General features: G+C 40.7%; 1 protein-coding gene across 4 annotated transcripts in view; it reads right to left on the bottom strand.

Moving 5' to 3' along the window:
• Positions 1–3310: 3310 nt before the first annotated feature.
• LOC120568352 (ephrin type-B receptor 1-B) overlaps positions 3311–16997 on the bottom strand; it is a 181448-nt gene continuing 167761 nt past the window's right edge. For all 4 annotated transcript variants that reach the window (XM_039815787.1, XM_039815789.1, XM_039815788.1 and 1 more), the window contains 5 exons: positions 12133–12282; positions 9659–9852; positions 8259–8414; positions 5943–7426; positions 3311–3748 (listed from right to left, as the gene is read on the bottom strand). In XM_039815787.1, the coding sequence (XP_039671721.1) occupies positions 7318–7426; positions 8259–8414; positions 9659–9852; positions 12133–12282 (609 nt within the window). In that variant the 3' untranslated portion in view covers positions 3311–3748; positions 5943–7317. The remainder of the gene's footprint in view (positions 3749–5942; positions 7427–8258; positions 8415–9658; positions 9853–12132; positions 12283–16997) is intronic.

The raw sequence follows: 16997 nt of genomic DNA, 5'->3' as shown, positions 1-16997 counted from the left end.
GTTTTTATCACTATTTTCGACATACTATACAATGACTTTTTTATCACTTTTTTGACATTCTATACTATGACTGTTTTCGACATACTATACTATGACTTTTTATCACTTTCTTCAACATACTATACTATGACTTTTTATCACTTTTGTCGACATGCTATATTATGACTTTTTTATCACTTATCACTTTTTTCGACATACTATACTATGACTTTTTTCAACGTACTATACTATGACTTTTTTATCACTTTTTTCAATGTGCTATACTATTACTCTTGTCACTATTTTCGACGTGCTAAACCATTAACTTTTTTATCACTTTATTCGACATCCTAGACTATGGGCCCTATCTTGCACTCAGCAGAATTGCCTTTGTACACCGACGCATGTATCATTCCTATTTTGCACCCAACGCACAGTGGATACAGTGGACAACAGGTGCAGGTGGTGCGTTTGAGGCCCACGCTCCATGGCTGCAGCAATCCTCTCCATACTGTGGAGATGCGCCCGAGAGGCCGCAGCAACATCGCCACCTGGTCAAGACGGGCATTTATTACTTTGCCGCATCCCAGACAGCTGTCCGCCGTCATAATAGCAATCCGCCATGGAATAAGCGCGCCTGCTCTTAAAGGGAATGTGAGATGACGCGCTGATTGGTTATTTTCACGTTACGCCCAAACCACACCTAGCTACTTCAGACCAACCCATTTTGGATTTGCGTCGGGCGCAAGAGTCATTTATCCCGCCGGTATAATAGCAACAGCGCCCGAGATCCGCCCACAAAGCTACTTGCGTTTCACGTTTGATACTTGGGTTTCAAATCGTTAAAATAGGGCCCTGTGACTTTTTATCACTTTTGTCGACATGCAATACTATGAATCTTTTATCACTTTTTTTGACATACTATACTATGACTTTTTTATCACTTGTTTTGACATACTATACTATGACTTTTTTCAACATACTATACTATGACTTTTTATCACTTTCTTCGACTTTCTGACTTTTTTATCACTTTTTTCAACATACTATACTATGACTTTTTTCAACATACTATACTATGACTTTTTATCACTTTTGTCGACATGCTATATGACTCTTTTATCACTTTTTTCAACATGCTATACTATTACTCTTTTATGACTTTTTTCGACATACTGTACTATGACTTTTTTAGCACTATTTTCGACATACTATACTATGCCATTTTTCGACACACTATACTATGACTTTTTCAGGAGTTTTTTCAACATACTATACTTTTACTATTTCATGACTTATTTCAACATACTATACTATGACTTTTTCATGAAGTTTTTCGACATATAATACTATGGCTTGTTCTTTAGCTCAGTCTGTTAAAAGCCTCTTAGGTTCATAACAAGTCCTATTTATTTTTTAAATCACTTGTCGGCAGGAAAGTCACACTATTCTATGACTTTTATATCTCTGTTTTTGACATACTGTACTATGACTTTTTTATGAATATTTTTAACATACTATACAATGATTTTTTCGACACTCTATACTACGACTTTTTAATTACTATTTTCAACATACTATACTATGACTTTTATGACACTGTATACCACGTGTCAAACTCAAGACCCGTGGGCCAAATCCGGCCCATCGCAGATTTTTATCCGGCCCGCAAATCAATTAAGGTCTACACTAGACTTTGGCCCACATAGTTTTTGTAGCTTTTTTCAAAGTTTTTTTCTGACCTTTTTGCCACTTTTTCCAATGTTTTTTTGGCCCGTTTTACGACGTTTTTTTCTTTCATGGCTAAGTCACTTTTTTTGCTGACTTTTTGGGGTCTTTATGTCGACCAAGCTGTAAGTGAGGAGATTATATGAGACATGCAATAATACAATAAAAGATGCTTGACTTTAATGTATGTGAATAACCTAAACATGTCTGGCCCTGGATGTGATCCTTGTTTTCCAGCGTGGCCCTTCGTGGAATTGAGTTTGACACTCCTGCTCTATACTATGACTTTTTATGACTTTTTAGACATACTAAACAATGATTTTTTTCAACATATACAATATTATGACTTTTTCATGATTTTTTTTCAATACACTATACTATGACTTTTTCCCTCATACTATTCAATGACTATTTAATGGGTGGGCCGGTTTTAGTGAGGTTTATTTGTTCTTCCAGACTTTCTTTGACATACTATACAATTACTTTTGTTGACATACTATCCTATGACTTTTTTCTAACTTTTTTCGACATTCTATACTATGACTTTTTTAACATACTATACTATAACCTTTTCACTTTTTTTGACAAACCATACTATGACTTTTTATCACTTTTTTCTACATGCTATATTATGACTTTTTTCAACATACTATATTATGACTTTTTTCAACAAATTACTATGACTTTTTTATCACCATTTTCAACATTGTATACTATTACTTTTTAATGTCTTTTTTCTTCATTCCATACTATGACTTTTTATGACTTTTTCGACCATTATGCTATGACTTTTTAACCATTTTTTTCAACATGCTATACTATCACAATTTTTGACATACTATAGTGACTTTTTATCACTTTTTTCAATATACTATCCTATGACTTTTTTTAACATACTATACTATGACTTTTTCAGCATTTTCTGCAGGAAGTGCATTTTCTATTTTAATATCACAAACTTGAAAAGACGGAAAATTAACTGTTTTGTGAATCTTTTTTGGCACAGCAGTCTCTCTGCTAATATGAAGCTGGATATTATCAATCAATTAGAGTCAATAAACAGTTATGGGGAAACGCTGAGAGTTGGATACATCCCCACATCTTTCGACTCACCTCATTAACCATATCATTACTGTGCTACACGCTTTCCAGTGTGCGAATTGCTCTAAAAGTCTCAGTCTCTGGCAACTGGAATTTATGAGATTGCTGTGACTGCTTGTGTATTTGTGTGTGTGTGTTTGAGACCCAGATAAGAGTTGCAATCTATTTTATACAGTCTATGGTTTAGATGGGAGGATCATTTCCACTAGTTTGTCAAAATATTGTCACTTATCTGGAAGAGTCATTTTTTGGGTTTGCGTGTCATCCGGGTGACGGCTCGTTTATTAGTGGCTGATGGCTCTTAACACGTGCTGCCAGCCAGACCGGCGGTGACAAAATACTGTTTATTTCCTTAGCCATTATGAAACCAAGCATTAGACGTTACACTCAGGCACAGCGCTGACAGTAGTGTTACTGGCTAATAACCCTTCCTCTCTGCTTTCTTGACTACCCATTAATGAAAACAGAATTATAGCCCATTGAGTCACAGACCATCACGTAATTGACTTGTTTTCCAAGGCGTTTATTGAGTGCATTTTAGTACAATAGTTCTCAGAAAGTTACAGCTTACAAACTCTTGACACGTACTAGTCACAATTTACAAGTGGTAGCTATACAGAAACCAAAAGAAAAAGGAAACGGTTCTTAAACAATGTACACACAAATGTGTCCTCTATGCACACACGCTGACATACATTCACTCTCTCTCACACACAAATAAACAAACTATGACATTTGCACACTCATATTCAGCTCCACCATCCATTGAGTACCAGAGGGGGAGGTTGTGACTGGCATCCTGGAAAGGTCCCATTTCACCTGTTCTTCCTGCCCACAGCAAATCCAAGTGTCCATGGTGTGTGTGTGTGTGTGCATGTAAAAGTGTGGACATGAAGTGTGTGTTTTGTTTTATATGTGTGTAAATCTTTGAATCCACAGTCTGAAACAGAAGAAAACGAGAATGGAGTATTTTATTACGTTTAAGTTTATCGTGTCAGGTCATTTTCAGGTGTACATGGCTGCCACTGTTCCGACCTATAAATGACAGGTATGAAATCAGCTACTAGAAGAATGACTCAAAGTCATTGATCGTTGGTCACTTCTCTGACAGTTACAGCACCGTGAAACATTTAACAAGCTCTGTTCTTGGGTTTTGTATCAGTGTGTGATGAATGGCTTCCATATGAAACAGCTTTTAGAGAGGGACATGGCGACCCACCTCTCCATTCATCACACTGGAGTGTCATTACAGTCAGATATTTAGAAAGACAAACAGAGCAAATGGAGAATTACACTGTTGCATAATGAATACATTCTATCATCTCATTCACAGGCTGTTGGGTTGAAAAGCAAATACATGAGACTGAGCTGAATAGAGTACTAATGCATTCAAATTGAAATATTGGCTTCAGCGTAATGGCGATTTATGCCAATCTCAAGAAGCATGTGATTATAATTAGGAATATTTGGTAAATCAATGACTTGGAGAATTGGAAAGAGAAATCAATTGATTTTGCCCATGAGGCAAACCAGTTGCTTGTAACAGTATTTTCTATTACCAAACTAAAGATATTACCATTATACAACAACAAAGATGTTGCCACATAAACTACACTGCGAGATAACGGGGACTGATTCACTTCAATGAGCTAACTTTCTGATTTTCATCTAGCATCCTTTCGTTATGTCCTGCAACCCCACCCTCCTGTAAACTGACTCATCCCCCTCTTTCTATCACATATGCACACTCTGTCAGGTCTCTGCCCACTTTCTCTTCATTAAGCATCAGGCTGGAAACCAGACGTGGGCATAACATAATTGAGGGTTCCTCTGTGTGTGTATGTATGTGTGTGTGTGTGTATTTGTTTTTTGACAGTCCCATCAGTCTCCCTCCTCATGGCTGATCAGATGCCTGTCAGAAGGGGGTGCCAGCAGGTGTTTTCACCCCTGCCTGGGCCCACTGGAGCATGGAGCCAACCATTTCTCAGGCCAGGGCGGGCCTGGCCCAGCCCAGCCCAGGACAGCTTGATTACACCCAGGATGAACGAGCTGGAGATGTGCCAACTAGCGGGAGTAGCCAGGGAGAGAAGGCAGGACAGGCAGTGGAGGAGGAGGAGGAGGAGGAGGAGGAGGAGGATGACTTAAGGGGGGTAAGTATACTTAATAATCTGCTAATGGGCCTGCCATCAATTTCTAATTTTGGATGCAAGGTGGTTAGAACCGTCTTCACTCATGTCTCTTCAAATAGGGCAAAAAGGGATTTCAGCAGGGTCACAGCTACTGCACAGAATTGATACTACAATAGCTCATGATAATTGTCTGTGAGCTAGGAGACTGTGCTGCCATGGCTGCATGTCAATGGAATACTACCACAGGAACATTCAGGTTAGTTTTACTTTTAAGGTCAGTGTTACTATTTCATCGACACTTGACAAAACTTGATTCATAAAACATAACAATTCCTCATAGCTGTCCCAAAGCCTGAGCCTGAAGCAAGCGACCAGCAAGAAGACGAAAAGTAGCAAAACCACCTGACACCATCCCATTGCACAGACCAATCACACTGCAATCATAAAAGACCATTCCCATCATCCATGGCATCCCTTGGGAGCAATGTAGACATCTTGCAATCAAATACTACTTCCAAAGAGTGCATTTCCGAACACCGATTCCTGCAGCTAAGAGTTATGGATAGATTCATATATGCGTGAAACTCTCTCTGGCACGGCAGCGTTTGCAGTTAACGTGCCTACCCATATGGCAGCAGCACATAGTGAGAGAGCATAGATTTACTCAGCAGCTTAGCTACAGCAGTCTATGGAAGGCTGTGCTACACTGTGAGCAGAGTAACCAGTGTGGGCTTTTTAAGCCTGTGAGTTCATCGGGAAGGCTTCCTGGCAAACCTCAGCCCAGATGCTCATTTTTACTGTGTAGAGAAGTGATGCTGATTCACTCCGATTTCCAAAGCCTTGATTGGCTATGCACTTTAAACTTGCAGCGAATCTAGCCATGCCCAACGTATTTGTGGCATCCATGAGAAAGACTAAATGGATTTGCCCGAAATAAAATCTACCAGATATTGAGCAATTTTGATGTGAAGTAGTTTTTTTCCTGTGTGATCAGCAGGTATTTACCATGGATTTGGGCCGGCTGATGCGTGGAGTTTCCTTCCCCTCTGGATGGTTCTGAGCACTCCCAACACAAACAACAACAGACAAAAAGAAATAAAAAACATAAAACATATCTGTACAAGTAAGTGCTCACCAGCAAGAGACAGCATGTGTACACCCACATTAAACATGATCTCCAATAAATGGACATTTTGTCAATTATTTTAACTCCTACAGCAATTTTCATATAGATCTACAATACCAATCCTTTGCCCACCATTCCTTTTAATGTTTTCCTCAGTTTAGGATTCTGTCAGGATTGTCCTTGTGCGCCTAGAATAGGGAGACGCATATCCCAGTGTCCGTTGTTCAGTCGAAGGGAACCAGGGCACCTTAAGGAATCCACACATTGCATGTGTCTATCACAATCTAGTCAATAAACATGTCTTTGCCAAAAATGCAAGCAGAGAGTTCTGTACATACATATTCATACATATCACCTTCAATATGAAGGTTTATTATGAAAGATATAATCATATTTAGCAAGAGATAAACATATTTATATTCTCTGAATCTGGGTGGGGCTGGTTAAGAAGTCCTTTGGCAAGGCCTTTCACTCAGGACTCCACAGGTAGTGTTAAAGTTAAAATACAAGTGGGCGGCATCTTGCTATAGTGATAAAAACAAAGAAAACAAACAAATGATAAAAGACAAAAATATAACTGGCTCTGAATTTTCACCAGTCCTTTTACGATACATTTTTTAAATTCTTCAAATGAGCAAAAGATGATGTGAAAGTTGAAAATGGTGCTCCACTGTACATCCCTGTATTCTTCTCCTTCTAATTATTCCTACTGGCAATTGCTTTTTATTCTGGGACTTATTTCTGGCCAGGTGAAGGCATCTTCATTGCACACATTGACGACGGTAAAATCACAGGTCACACGTTGTTTCTAAATGTCTCACATTTTTGTTTACAATTTTAACATCTTCTAGTCCAGATAATAAAGAAGTACAATATCACTCGTTTAACCATACAGTCTGACATTGTGAGAGATCCCCTGTGTCTATGTCGGATTGTTGGAGTTATTTTGGTTCACAATGACAGGAATGGCAGTTCATAACCACAGCAACTGATATCTGTCTTCCTTTCGTGGAAAAATGGAGTAACAGTATCAAGTCTGGACCCTGAACTCCTAGCGTGGATTGCATGAAGTGTGTGATTGGTGTTAACCATGTGGTAGTGTAGACCCTGGTCTCCTGTTGTCATGGTAGTGGATTAGATTAAGACAATAGTCTCGACTCTGGCGCGTTCCGATGGATCGGGGGTCATTCGAAGGCTGCCATTGTTGTTGGTCCTGCGAATGATTCCCGTTCCGTGGCACAGCGCCCCCTGTAGTCATGCCATAGTCGTGGGTGACTGGCTCATCTGGACCCTCATGGACTGGATGTTACTGAGGATCTTCTTCTGGTGGCCTGCCAGGGTCACTCCTATTCTCAGCAAGTCCCTAGAAAAAAAAGAGGCAGAGAGAAAAGAGAATTGAAAAGCAAGAACATATTTTGAAGCAATCGATCAAAGGCTTTCCATCATATTGAAGATGGAATTGATCATTTGAGTATGAAATGGTTATACTGTAGGCTACTCGCCAAAAATGGCTGTCATTGTCTGGTGCATTTACAGTCCTAACGTCACTATATACATGAAAGGGCAATTTCAGGGTAGAAAGCCGGTGGCAATAAACAGAAAACACAAACTTACAAAATTAATTCTATCACTTGAGAGAAGACTTTGTAATGCATGTTGCTTTGCATTGCAAAGAGACTGCATAAATGCCACAAAGCCCCGAGCATGCATTTTTAATAAAAAATGTTAAAATGATTTTACATTTTCACACATATTTGTAGACCAAGCAACATTGTTAATTAAAATAAATGAAGTGCAATATTTGTGTCTATTGCTACCACAACCGCTAAAAGAAATGTCATGACCCAATGCTTTGAAATACTTCAGCAGCGAATAAATATGCCTCCTAAAAATGTAAAGGATTTACATCTTTCTGCATTTTAGAGAATTGTGCATAAGAAATTCTTATTTATTACATAGTAATCATAATACTTGAAGAGCACAGATGAAAAACAGTTTTACCACAATGACTGCTATTTTGTCTTACCATACAGGCTTTTACAGTACTTCAAGGCAATCAATCAAAGACTTGAGTCAATGGGCGCATTCATGCTAAAAATACACGCACTTGATGTTGAGTCATTTTACACAAGTGTGCCCATCAAGTGCCATATGGGTTTGGAACTGGTCATTTGAACACGAGCAGGTGAACTTACTCTGAGGTCATTTGAGCCACCAGCTGCAGGGAGGTGAAGCCTGAGTTGAGGAAGTTGTCTCTGTACTGGCTCATCTTGATGGCGGCGAGCCAGTCCTCTACTGAGCTGAATGTGTTGAAGTCAGGTATGGATCTGTCCAACAGTGGCTGAGAAGGCCTGGAGGAGGGAGAGGAAAGGAGTATGAGTAGCTACATAAGTATGGTATAGTATAGAGCCGGACTTTAATACAATGTTAAGCAAGGAGGATTTAAAGAGAAGGAGATGAACGGTGGTTATGGCGTTTCAGTAGGTGTGTGTGAGAAGATGCAAAATGGAGAAGGCCAAAGTGTGCGTGTGTACTGTGTGAATATTGGCTTTGGAAAGCGTTCTAACCCATTCATTTTTGTTACCACATTTTGGTGTGATAAACTCTATTTATCTACCTACCTTTTTATCTCTCTATTTATTCAAATGTTTTTGAAGGTTAAAATAAGAGAGAAAAACTCATTAGAGGAAAGCTCCAGTCCTTGAATGGTAGTGCTGCAACTAGAAAAAACGAAGACACCACTAGTTGCCTGGCCGATACCATCCCTACAAAGAACATGCTATGGTGATGCTTCTCAGTGTCTGATATTAGGAAACTGGTCATAATTAAACAAACAGGAAACTGAGTTTAATAAAGGAAGGACCAGGAAGAAAAACCGTCTCCATTGCACAAACTCAAACTCACACAAGGCCAAAAGTTCACCTATCAACATGGCAGCAGCACAAAGCATGCAGCCAAAACAAGTGGCTTCAGGACAAGTCTCTGAATGACCCTCAGTGGCCCAGCCAAAGTCTGGAAATTGGAAAGGAAAATCTGTGGAGAAACCTGAAGCTCGCAGTTCACAGAAAGTCCACATCCAATCTGGCCGAGCTTGAGAGGATCTTCGAGGAAGAGTGAAAAAAACGGCCAAAACAGGATATGCAGAACTGGCAAAATCGTACCCAATAAGATTCAAAACCAATCAAGGCCAATGGTGCCTCTACAAAATAATGAATAAACATTCTGAATATTTATGTAAATTAAATGTTTCCGCATGTTTTCATTTTTCTAAAGACATGTTTTTGCTCTATCATTATGGGGTAAAAAAAAAATAAAACACAAAATGTGGAAAAATTTAACTTTCTAAGCCAATACGGGGGTATGAATGTGTGGGACACTTAAAAGCAGCAGGCAAAACAAAATCATGGGGAGGAAAAGTTCATGTTTGATGCAATCATTCATGTTTATTTTATGAGAGGATAAAAAGTAAGCATATGCGTGCTGAGTCTGTACAGACGGCATGTGTAAATAATGTATATGTAAACAGATGAAAAGCATATTTTCATTTCAGGGTAATGCATGTGTCATGTGCTGTTGAAAACAAGTTTTTACTCACACTGCGGGGATGTTGGCTATAGCTTTGAGGCTGGTGGGGTTACGGATCATCTTGTCCAGGGTGCTGACGATGTCGGCGAAGCGGGGTCGTACGTTACGGTCCTTCTGCCAACAGTCCAGCATCAGCTGGTGCAGAGCACTGGGGCAGTCCATAGGCGGCGGCAGACGGTAGTCCTGTTCAATGGCGTTGATCACCTGGGGGAGAAATTGTGGGAAGGGGAAGCTGAGGTTACATTATATAATACACTTCATACAGTAATTGCAACTAATTGCTGTCAGTTACAGTGTTTTTCTACCAGCTGGCTGGTTGTCAATAATATAATTCATTAAAAACTAAATACTAATTTGAGTTTGCAGTGACTAATGACATTAAGCATATCCACTCTGTAATCCTGACACGCTCATCCCTGCCTCAACACTGCCCCATACAGACACACTCGCTCTGGTCACTCAAGAGACAGCATTCAGGCTGATGTGCCCTTCCTAATGACTCCAGCCAATCACATGCCATTCCTGGAGGACAGAGCAAGGAAAGAGAGAGTCACTGTAGAAAGAAGACACTGGGGAATGGGCAGATTGCATATAATTAACTGTGACACATGTCTCTTAAAGGCTGCTCAGGCCATCCAGGCCTTGTTAGAGAGAAGCTACGACTAAGTGTTTCACGGTAGTCAGAGTTAGAGCAAAGTGTTTTGGAAGAGTTGAACGGAGTTTGTTCAGAACTTGAGGCAGATTTGGAAACTTAGGAAAATATCTAAATATGAAGAAAAAGTCTAAATATATTAAACCTAAGTAAAAAAAAAAAGAAAAGAAAAAAAAGAAGCTTAATCTGCAACTCTATGAAGCCACTTCTTAGATACTACACTTAAGATTGCCCAGATTGCTGCATTGCACATTGATGGACCTAGCTCTCACCCATATCCTTATATCTATACTGTCTGTAGATGCGTTCTTTTCTTAAAAATGCATAGTTGCGAGATAAAGGTCTGGTGTGAAATCAAGTGTAAAAGATACTATCATTAAAAAGAAGAGGCTGCTTTGTAGGTTGCCAACTCCACCCCGGAGTTGAGTGCAACTCAGCACAATCTTGACAAATGGTGCATATGGAGAAGTAGTTGTGTGCGTTGTGTGTGTGCGTGTGTGTGTGTGTGGATTAAGCAGCCGGACATGCTGAGCAGTGCCAGTCCTTTTCTCTGCTTTAGTCCCACCAGGCAGTGTTTGCTGCTGGCCCACTGAGGCAACATCTGCTGGGTTGGACGGTCCTTGTGGAGCAGGGTCCATAGAGGCCTGATGGTTGGCTGGTTGTCACACTAAGGGAGCTTAGGAAGAGAGACCTCATAGTATGGGACTATATCCAATACTTGTGTGTGTTTGTATTGGTGCATGTGTGTCTGTGTGTGGACCTTGTCCAAACGGACATGGGGAACAAAGCAGAGCTCTCAGCAATCATTCATTGCTCTCAAAAACTGGCCAGGAAGGAAAGAGGATAGTGTGAGACTGTGTCCATAATAAGTCTGCTTTCAAAGTCAGAGTCAAGGACATCTTCAGTGATGATGCTATGAGATGGGAGCTGATAAAAAAAAAAAAAAGAGTGATTTATTACAGCTTCCTCTCTTATGAGTTATCCTTGACCGTCAATCGATGGGGCGAAAAAAAAAAAGGTATAACCACATTTGTACGAAAATGGCCTTGCTATTAATGAGGCAGTTCAGATTCAAACGTCATGGAGGTTTAGAAAAGGGAAAACACTCAGCTTAGATTTAGCTTTTCATGATCTTTCTTAGAGATCCCAAGAAATGGACATTTTTATTTCCTAGAAAACTGCTACTTCTTAGAAAAAGGTGCATCTTCAGTGGTGACGCTGTGCTGTACTAGTGAGTGTAACAAATTATTTGACAATGACACCTTTTTCCCTGTGCTATGAAATAAAACTGCCTTTCTCTCCATATATGACAACAGCCCAGTTATCGGGTCACTATCTAATGTTCCGCCGCAAGATCCTGTTTCAAAAGGAAATGCATCACATTAGGAACGTTATGATATGATTTCATGCAGGGCTCGAGTTATAATCTGAGCTTTGTGGGATTCGCTGAAATATCGTTAGGGGTGGAGATAAATAAAAATAGTGTTAGAAGCATGTTTGCAGCTTGCAGCACTCTCATCAACAAGTATCAGCTGGTGCAATATTCTACTGCGCACCGGGTGGCTTGGTGGGGGCAGCCATACTGTTATTCACAAGAGAATATGGTGCGTCGTTCTTTTGGAAAAACTTATTTTTATATCATAAATGTAAATAATATTAATTACATTGAAAAATGCATTATTTGTGATTAAAATAATGGGTGCTGGCAATGTATTAGCAACCCCCACAGATGTATGATTTTACTGCTTTCATGGGAGCTCAGACCCCCTGGCTCACACATAACTCAAACCCTGATTTCATGGGTCTTTTGATGTTTACAAATGAACACTTACATCCTGGTTGGACATATCCCAGTAAGGCCTCTCTCCAAATGACATCACTTCCCACATGACGATGCCGTAGCTCCACACGTCACTAGCCGAGGTGAACTTTCTGTAAGCGATGGCCTCTGGTGCTGTCCACCTCACTGGGATCTTCCCACCCTGAGGGAATTAACAAAGGGGCAGAAGGTGAAATGAAAGAGTTACAAAAACGGTTCATTCTTTTCAGTTGTAACACATATAAGTTAGCCATTACCCCCAACACCACTGCGCTTGCCTCAGCTGTAATAATCTAGCTCTTTATCCCCCCCCCTTCACCCAGCATCAATCGTCCAGCAACCAAAATGTACAAAAGATTCTGCCTCTGTTTCAGCAGTGGCTCCTAACAGTGTTCGTCCTTCACACATCGACCAGCCTCACATTTAGCATCTCCTCTCCCACAGCTGTGTTTGAATAAAGGAAGATAGGCTGGGCTTCTGCTCATACATCGAGCGTGTCTGCCTGTAATTGGGCTACCTGGGCCTCAGGCATGCCACGCGCCCTGTTGAATGAAATTGACAGCTGCTTGTTTAAAATTCCACACACACACACACACACACACACACACACACACACACACACACACACACAGACACACACACACAGTTGGGAACAAATGCACAGACACAGACGCACACAAACACCCCCCCACAGCACCTCCCCTTATATCTGAGTTGAGCTCACCACCAGTTTAATAATGCCAATTAGCTGAACCTGAGCATTTGCAGATAAGCCGCTGTTGGAAACAAACCCAAACCCAGACCACCCTGTTCCCTGCTCTCTTTCTGAGAGCAAGAGAGGGGGAGGGAAGGAGAGAAAGAGACAGAGAGGGAAACAAGAGATTAGTGAAGAGAATGAGAGGCAGAAATGGTTCTTCTGCGCTGTTTCCATACTGCAGGCGGATGATTGAAATGCATGACAAGAATAATCATGAACAGGTTTACTTGTGTGTATTCCTGTGCACAAGTGTGTCTTGTGTAGGTGTTACAGGTCAGTGCTGCGTGGCTCTGAAGAGGTGGAGAGGCTGAGCTCATTAACGGTCACCTCTTTGGGGTGAAACGAGAGTTAACATCTGACCCTGAATAAAGACTGCTGTCAGGATACACTTCAGGACGCAGAGGCAACAACTTAGCTCTCACTGAGCTCTCACCAGCCAGCAGAGAAAAAGACGTGAAGCATTGAAGGAATAAGGCGACGGTGCAGTGTGTGGTTGTGCGAGTGTGTAACAGACAGAGAGAAAATGAGAGAACAAGGAAGAAATAAGGAGAGGAAGAGATCAATAGTCGAATAAAGGCTACCTAAGCCCCAGCGACTTCAATGCTTTTCTCATATCTCAGACCAGTTCATATCTGAATCGTTTCATCTAAACTAAGACCCCAGGACACTTTCGCTTGCCCTTCCTTTTGTCTGAGGGCAAGTAGAGCTACAAAGATACAAGCCAAACATCTTCCCTGAGAAAAAAAAAATATAAAGGTCCAATCCCAATCATCTGTCACTCTGTCAGGGGAAATGCTTAAAGTCAATTATTTTGTTTGGACCAACATACATAAGATGAAAAATGAAGAACTTAAAAAAAAAGAAGTGATTTGCTCCAAGCAAATCACTGTCTATTGCAGCCTCTCTTTATCATTACTCGCTTACTCGCTCTGTACATCTGGTCTCATGCCCCAGGATCCTATTGGGGATATGAGCCGAGTGTCGCTGGAACAGCGTGAGCAAAGACGCAGGCTTTTACAAGACGCTCCCTGTGCGCCTCCAATAAGTCAGACTTTAGTAATAACATTTCCAAGACGGGTGAGTCAGAGGCAGCTATGCAAACCCTTTAGTAATTACTGCTGTGGGCCAGTGATAGCTCTGCCAAAATCCTGCATCCTGAACAGCTCATGCATACATGGAAGAAGGCAAAAACATAATAAAAAGCATTTTTGGCTTTTTTTTCTTTCTTAAAAACAGCGTTAATACCACAGGGAATGAGTTGGGGGGGGTAGAAGAAGTGATGATGGGAATTGAAACGGACCTAATGTCAACACAAAAGCAGGAGTGCTTTGTGAAGCCTCGAAGCATGGGAAGAGCGCTTTGGTTATGGTGTAGTGTGCTGGCTACTGAAAAAGGAACAAGCTGTTTTATGTTTGCCTTGAAGTGAAATATCGCCCCCGAAACAGAATTCACACAGTCCTATTATCTCGGACAGTTAACTCCGAATTTGTGTAGACGAGCCGGGATGTAGCACAGCCACTGCAGCTGCAGAACATCTAGGCCTTCAGAGGAGTAATCTGTAATGATATCAATTGATACTTCACAAAAATCCCTTGATAATAAATAAAGTGGGTGACATACAACGCCTGGTTTGGCAGAGTACTGGATAGGTCTATTTTCTGGTTGATAAATGTTGGCACTGGGAAGAAAAAGCGAGTGGTCACGAGGGTGTGAAAACCTGAAATAAATGTGCCGCAAAGACACCTTAGCATATGTCGTCAAAAACTTTTCCCCATTATCCATACTTGGTGACAGCAGCAATTTTGGGATTCTATATTCTCACATCATGCATGTTAGGGGTGTTGTTATTAACCAAGTATTATGCATTGCGATGCAGTCTGCATCGATGCAGTGAAAGACCATAATCGATTATAGCCTACTGATGCTGCTTGTTGATTTTCCTGTCGCTGCTATTGTAGTTTTTTACCCTTTTCTGTTGTCTGCTGCGTTCAGACTGCTACATTCAGGAAGTGCCTTTTTTTAAGAGCACATACAATAAAAAGGAGAGTTCATATATATCGGACTGCTTGTATTTGTTAATAAAAAAAACATGTGTACATAATAATTTTGAGGAGGTGACGCTGGTGATGGTGATGGTGATGCATCTTGGTATCCACTTGTGAGACCAGTGAAGATTCACGACCCTAATGCATGTGGACAACACATCCAGCCATGTTTGCACACATCATGCTCATCCAGAACACCCTGAGCAGACACAGGAGTGTACTGTAATGCCACCAGAATGAGATAACAGCACTGGTTCCACCTGGTTGTGACCGCCTGTGACAGGTGTTGACTGGGGTGACAGCTAGCGACACGTCTGGAGTGTGTTCCTGTGACAGCCAGGTCCGAAAACATGTGGTGGCCACGTGTGTAATTACTGGTGTCTGTCATGGTCTCTGGGCCCAATAATTTGTAGACACTGATACACATGGCAGGGATATGAAACACTTTGTCATGTCTTTGCAGTGGCTTGAGCTATCCATCTACCAATGTGCCAGATACCTTCATGTAGACTGTCAGTGACATGGTGCAGCAGAACGAAGCAAAAATCTGGAGCAAATATACCTGTCAGAGTACAATGACACTCACATGTAGCAATGTCCCAGATAAGCGTACAGTAATTGAAAAAGAACAGTCCAGTGTTTGGTCTTGTTTTTACTCAGCGTTTTCACTTCACAGAAGCTATTTAGAGATTCCAAATCAACTTTCTCCTTCATCTGGAAGACAAATATGTAGATCATCCCCCTCCCGTCTCGCTCCCTCTTGCTCTTTTCTTTACTCGTCCAACTTCAGTTATCCATTTCCAAACAATGCACACTCAAATGGACTTGAGCACATTTACTTAGGCTGGGGAGAGTGCTCCATCAACATCCTTTTAATGAAATCCTGAGAGCAACGCTCTGCCCTGGATGTCTGCCCAAATAGAATGAGAAAGAGTGAGTGAGAGAGAGGCCGGGAGAGGAAGAGTGATATCGAGAGATGGGGAGAAAAATAGAACAAGGAAAAAAAGGGGGTTGGGGTTGGTGACAGAGATGTTGGTTTCTCAGACACCCATGGGAATGTCTGGTGGAGGGTGGAGGGAAAGACACAGTTCTTTCACCACATATACAATGGAGTCATGCAAAACTTGGGGGACACATTTGTCAAAGTTTTATTTTGTGTTCCAAAGATCCTAAACTGTTTCACATTAGGCAGGGAACTCTTTGAGGCTTTTTTGTTTTTAGATTTGATTAACAAACAAATTCTGAAAAATGTCTCTATATTTCGTGGGAAGAAAACAGAAGGGAATGAAATAAGACCATACACCCAGAATAGCTTCTCATCATTGCTCTACTGAAAAAAAAGAATCAAGATTAAAATATGAATGCTTCATATCGCTGAGAACCTGCTGCCTGTAGCATTCTGATCCCATTTCAAAAATAATTGCTGCGAGGAACTAAAATCCTGTCAGGTTACAGTATACTGTAAATGACAGCACAATACAGCAAGAAAGAAACAGATACTGTACTATTTTAGTGATAAGTTTCTACCCCTGCAAGTGTGCTTATAACCGAGAAAAAAAGATAATAATGTAACTTGTGCACCACTCCAACTGCATCCAAAAAATCTGAAAGGTAATAAGGCTTTGTAACTTAATGGTGTTACATGTCTCCTATGTCATTAACACACTGTTCAGGACTTCCTTACTGTTTCAGTTCTCTTTATTGTCAAATTTAAATCTTGGTTCAGCTTTCTGCATAACAAATAGTGATTATGTAAACCATATTTGTATGCATCATGCATTTCAGCCACAAATACAAAACCAATTTGTTCTTGGTAAACTAAATTCAATGCAGTATACAGCCGTGACATTCATGTCAGCACCAGGTGAGAATTGTGAACTTGAAGACAGTATTTTGTACTACTGTGCATACTACTAGACAACTAGTACAACACCCATATTTTACTGTAATAGCTACAGCTTTGGGCAAACATTACAGTTTAACAGCTTGTTAGGATTTCTAACTGAATGTGTTCAACTCTCACTCACAGAAAACACACAGGGTTTGATATGCCATTCATTGGCTTATTTTAAATCA

Source organism: Perca fluviatilis, chromosome 11, assembly GCF_010015445.1.
Source record: "Perca fluviatilis chromosome 11, GENO_Pfluv_1.0, whole genome shotgun sequence".
Taxonomy (NCBI): Eukaryota; Metazoa; Chordata; class Actinopteri; order Perciformes; family Percidae; genus Perca; species Perca fluviatilis.
Note: the sequence above shows the minus strand (reverse complement) of the source record. Positions and strands in the feature narration are given on the sequence as shown.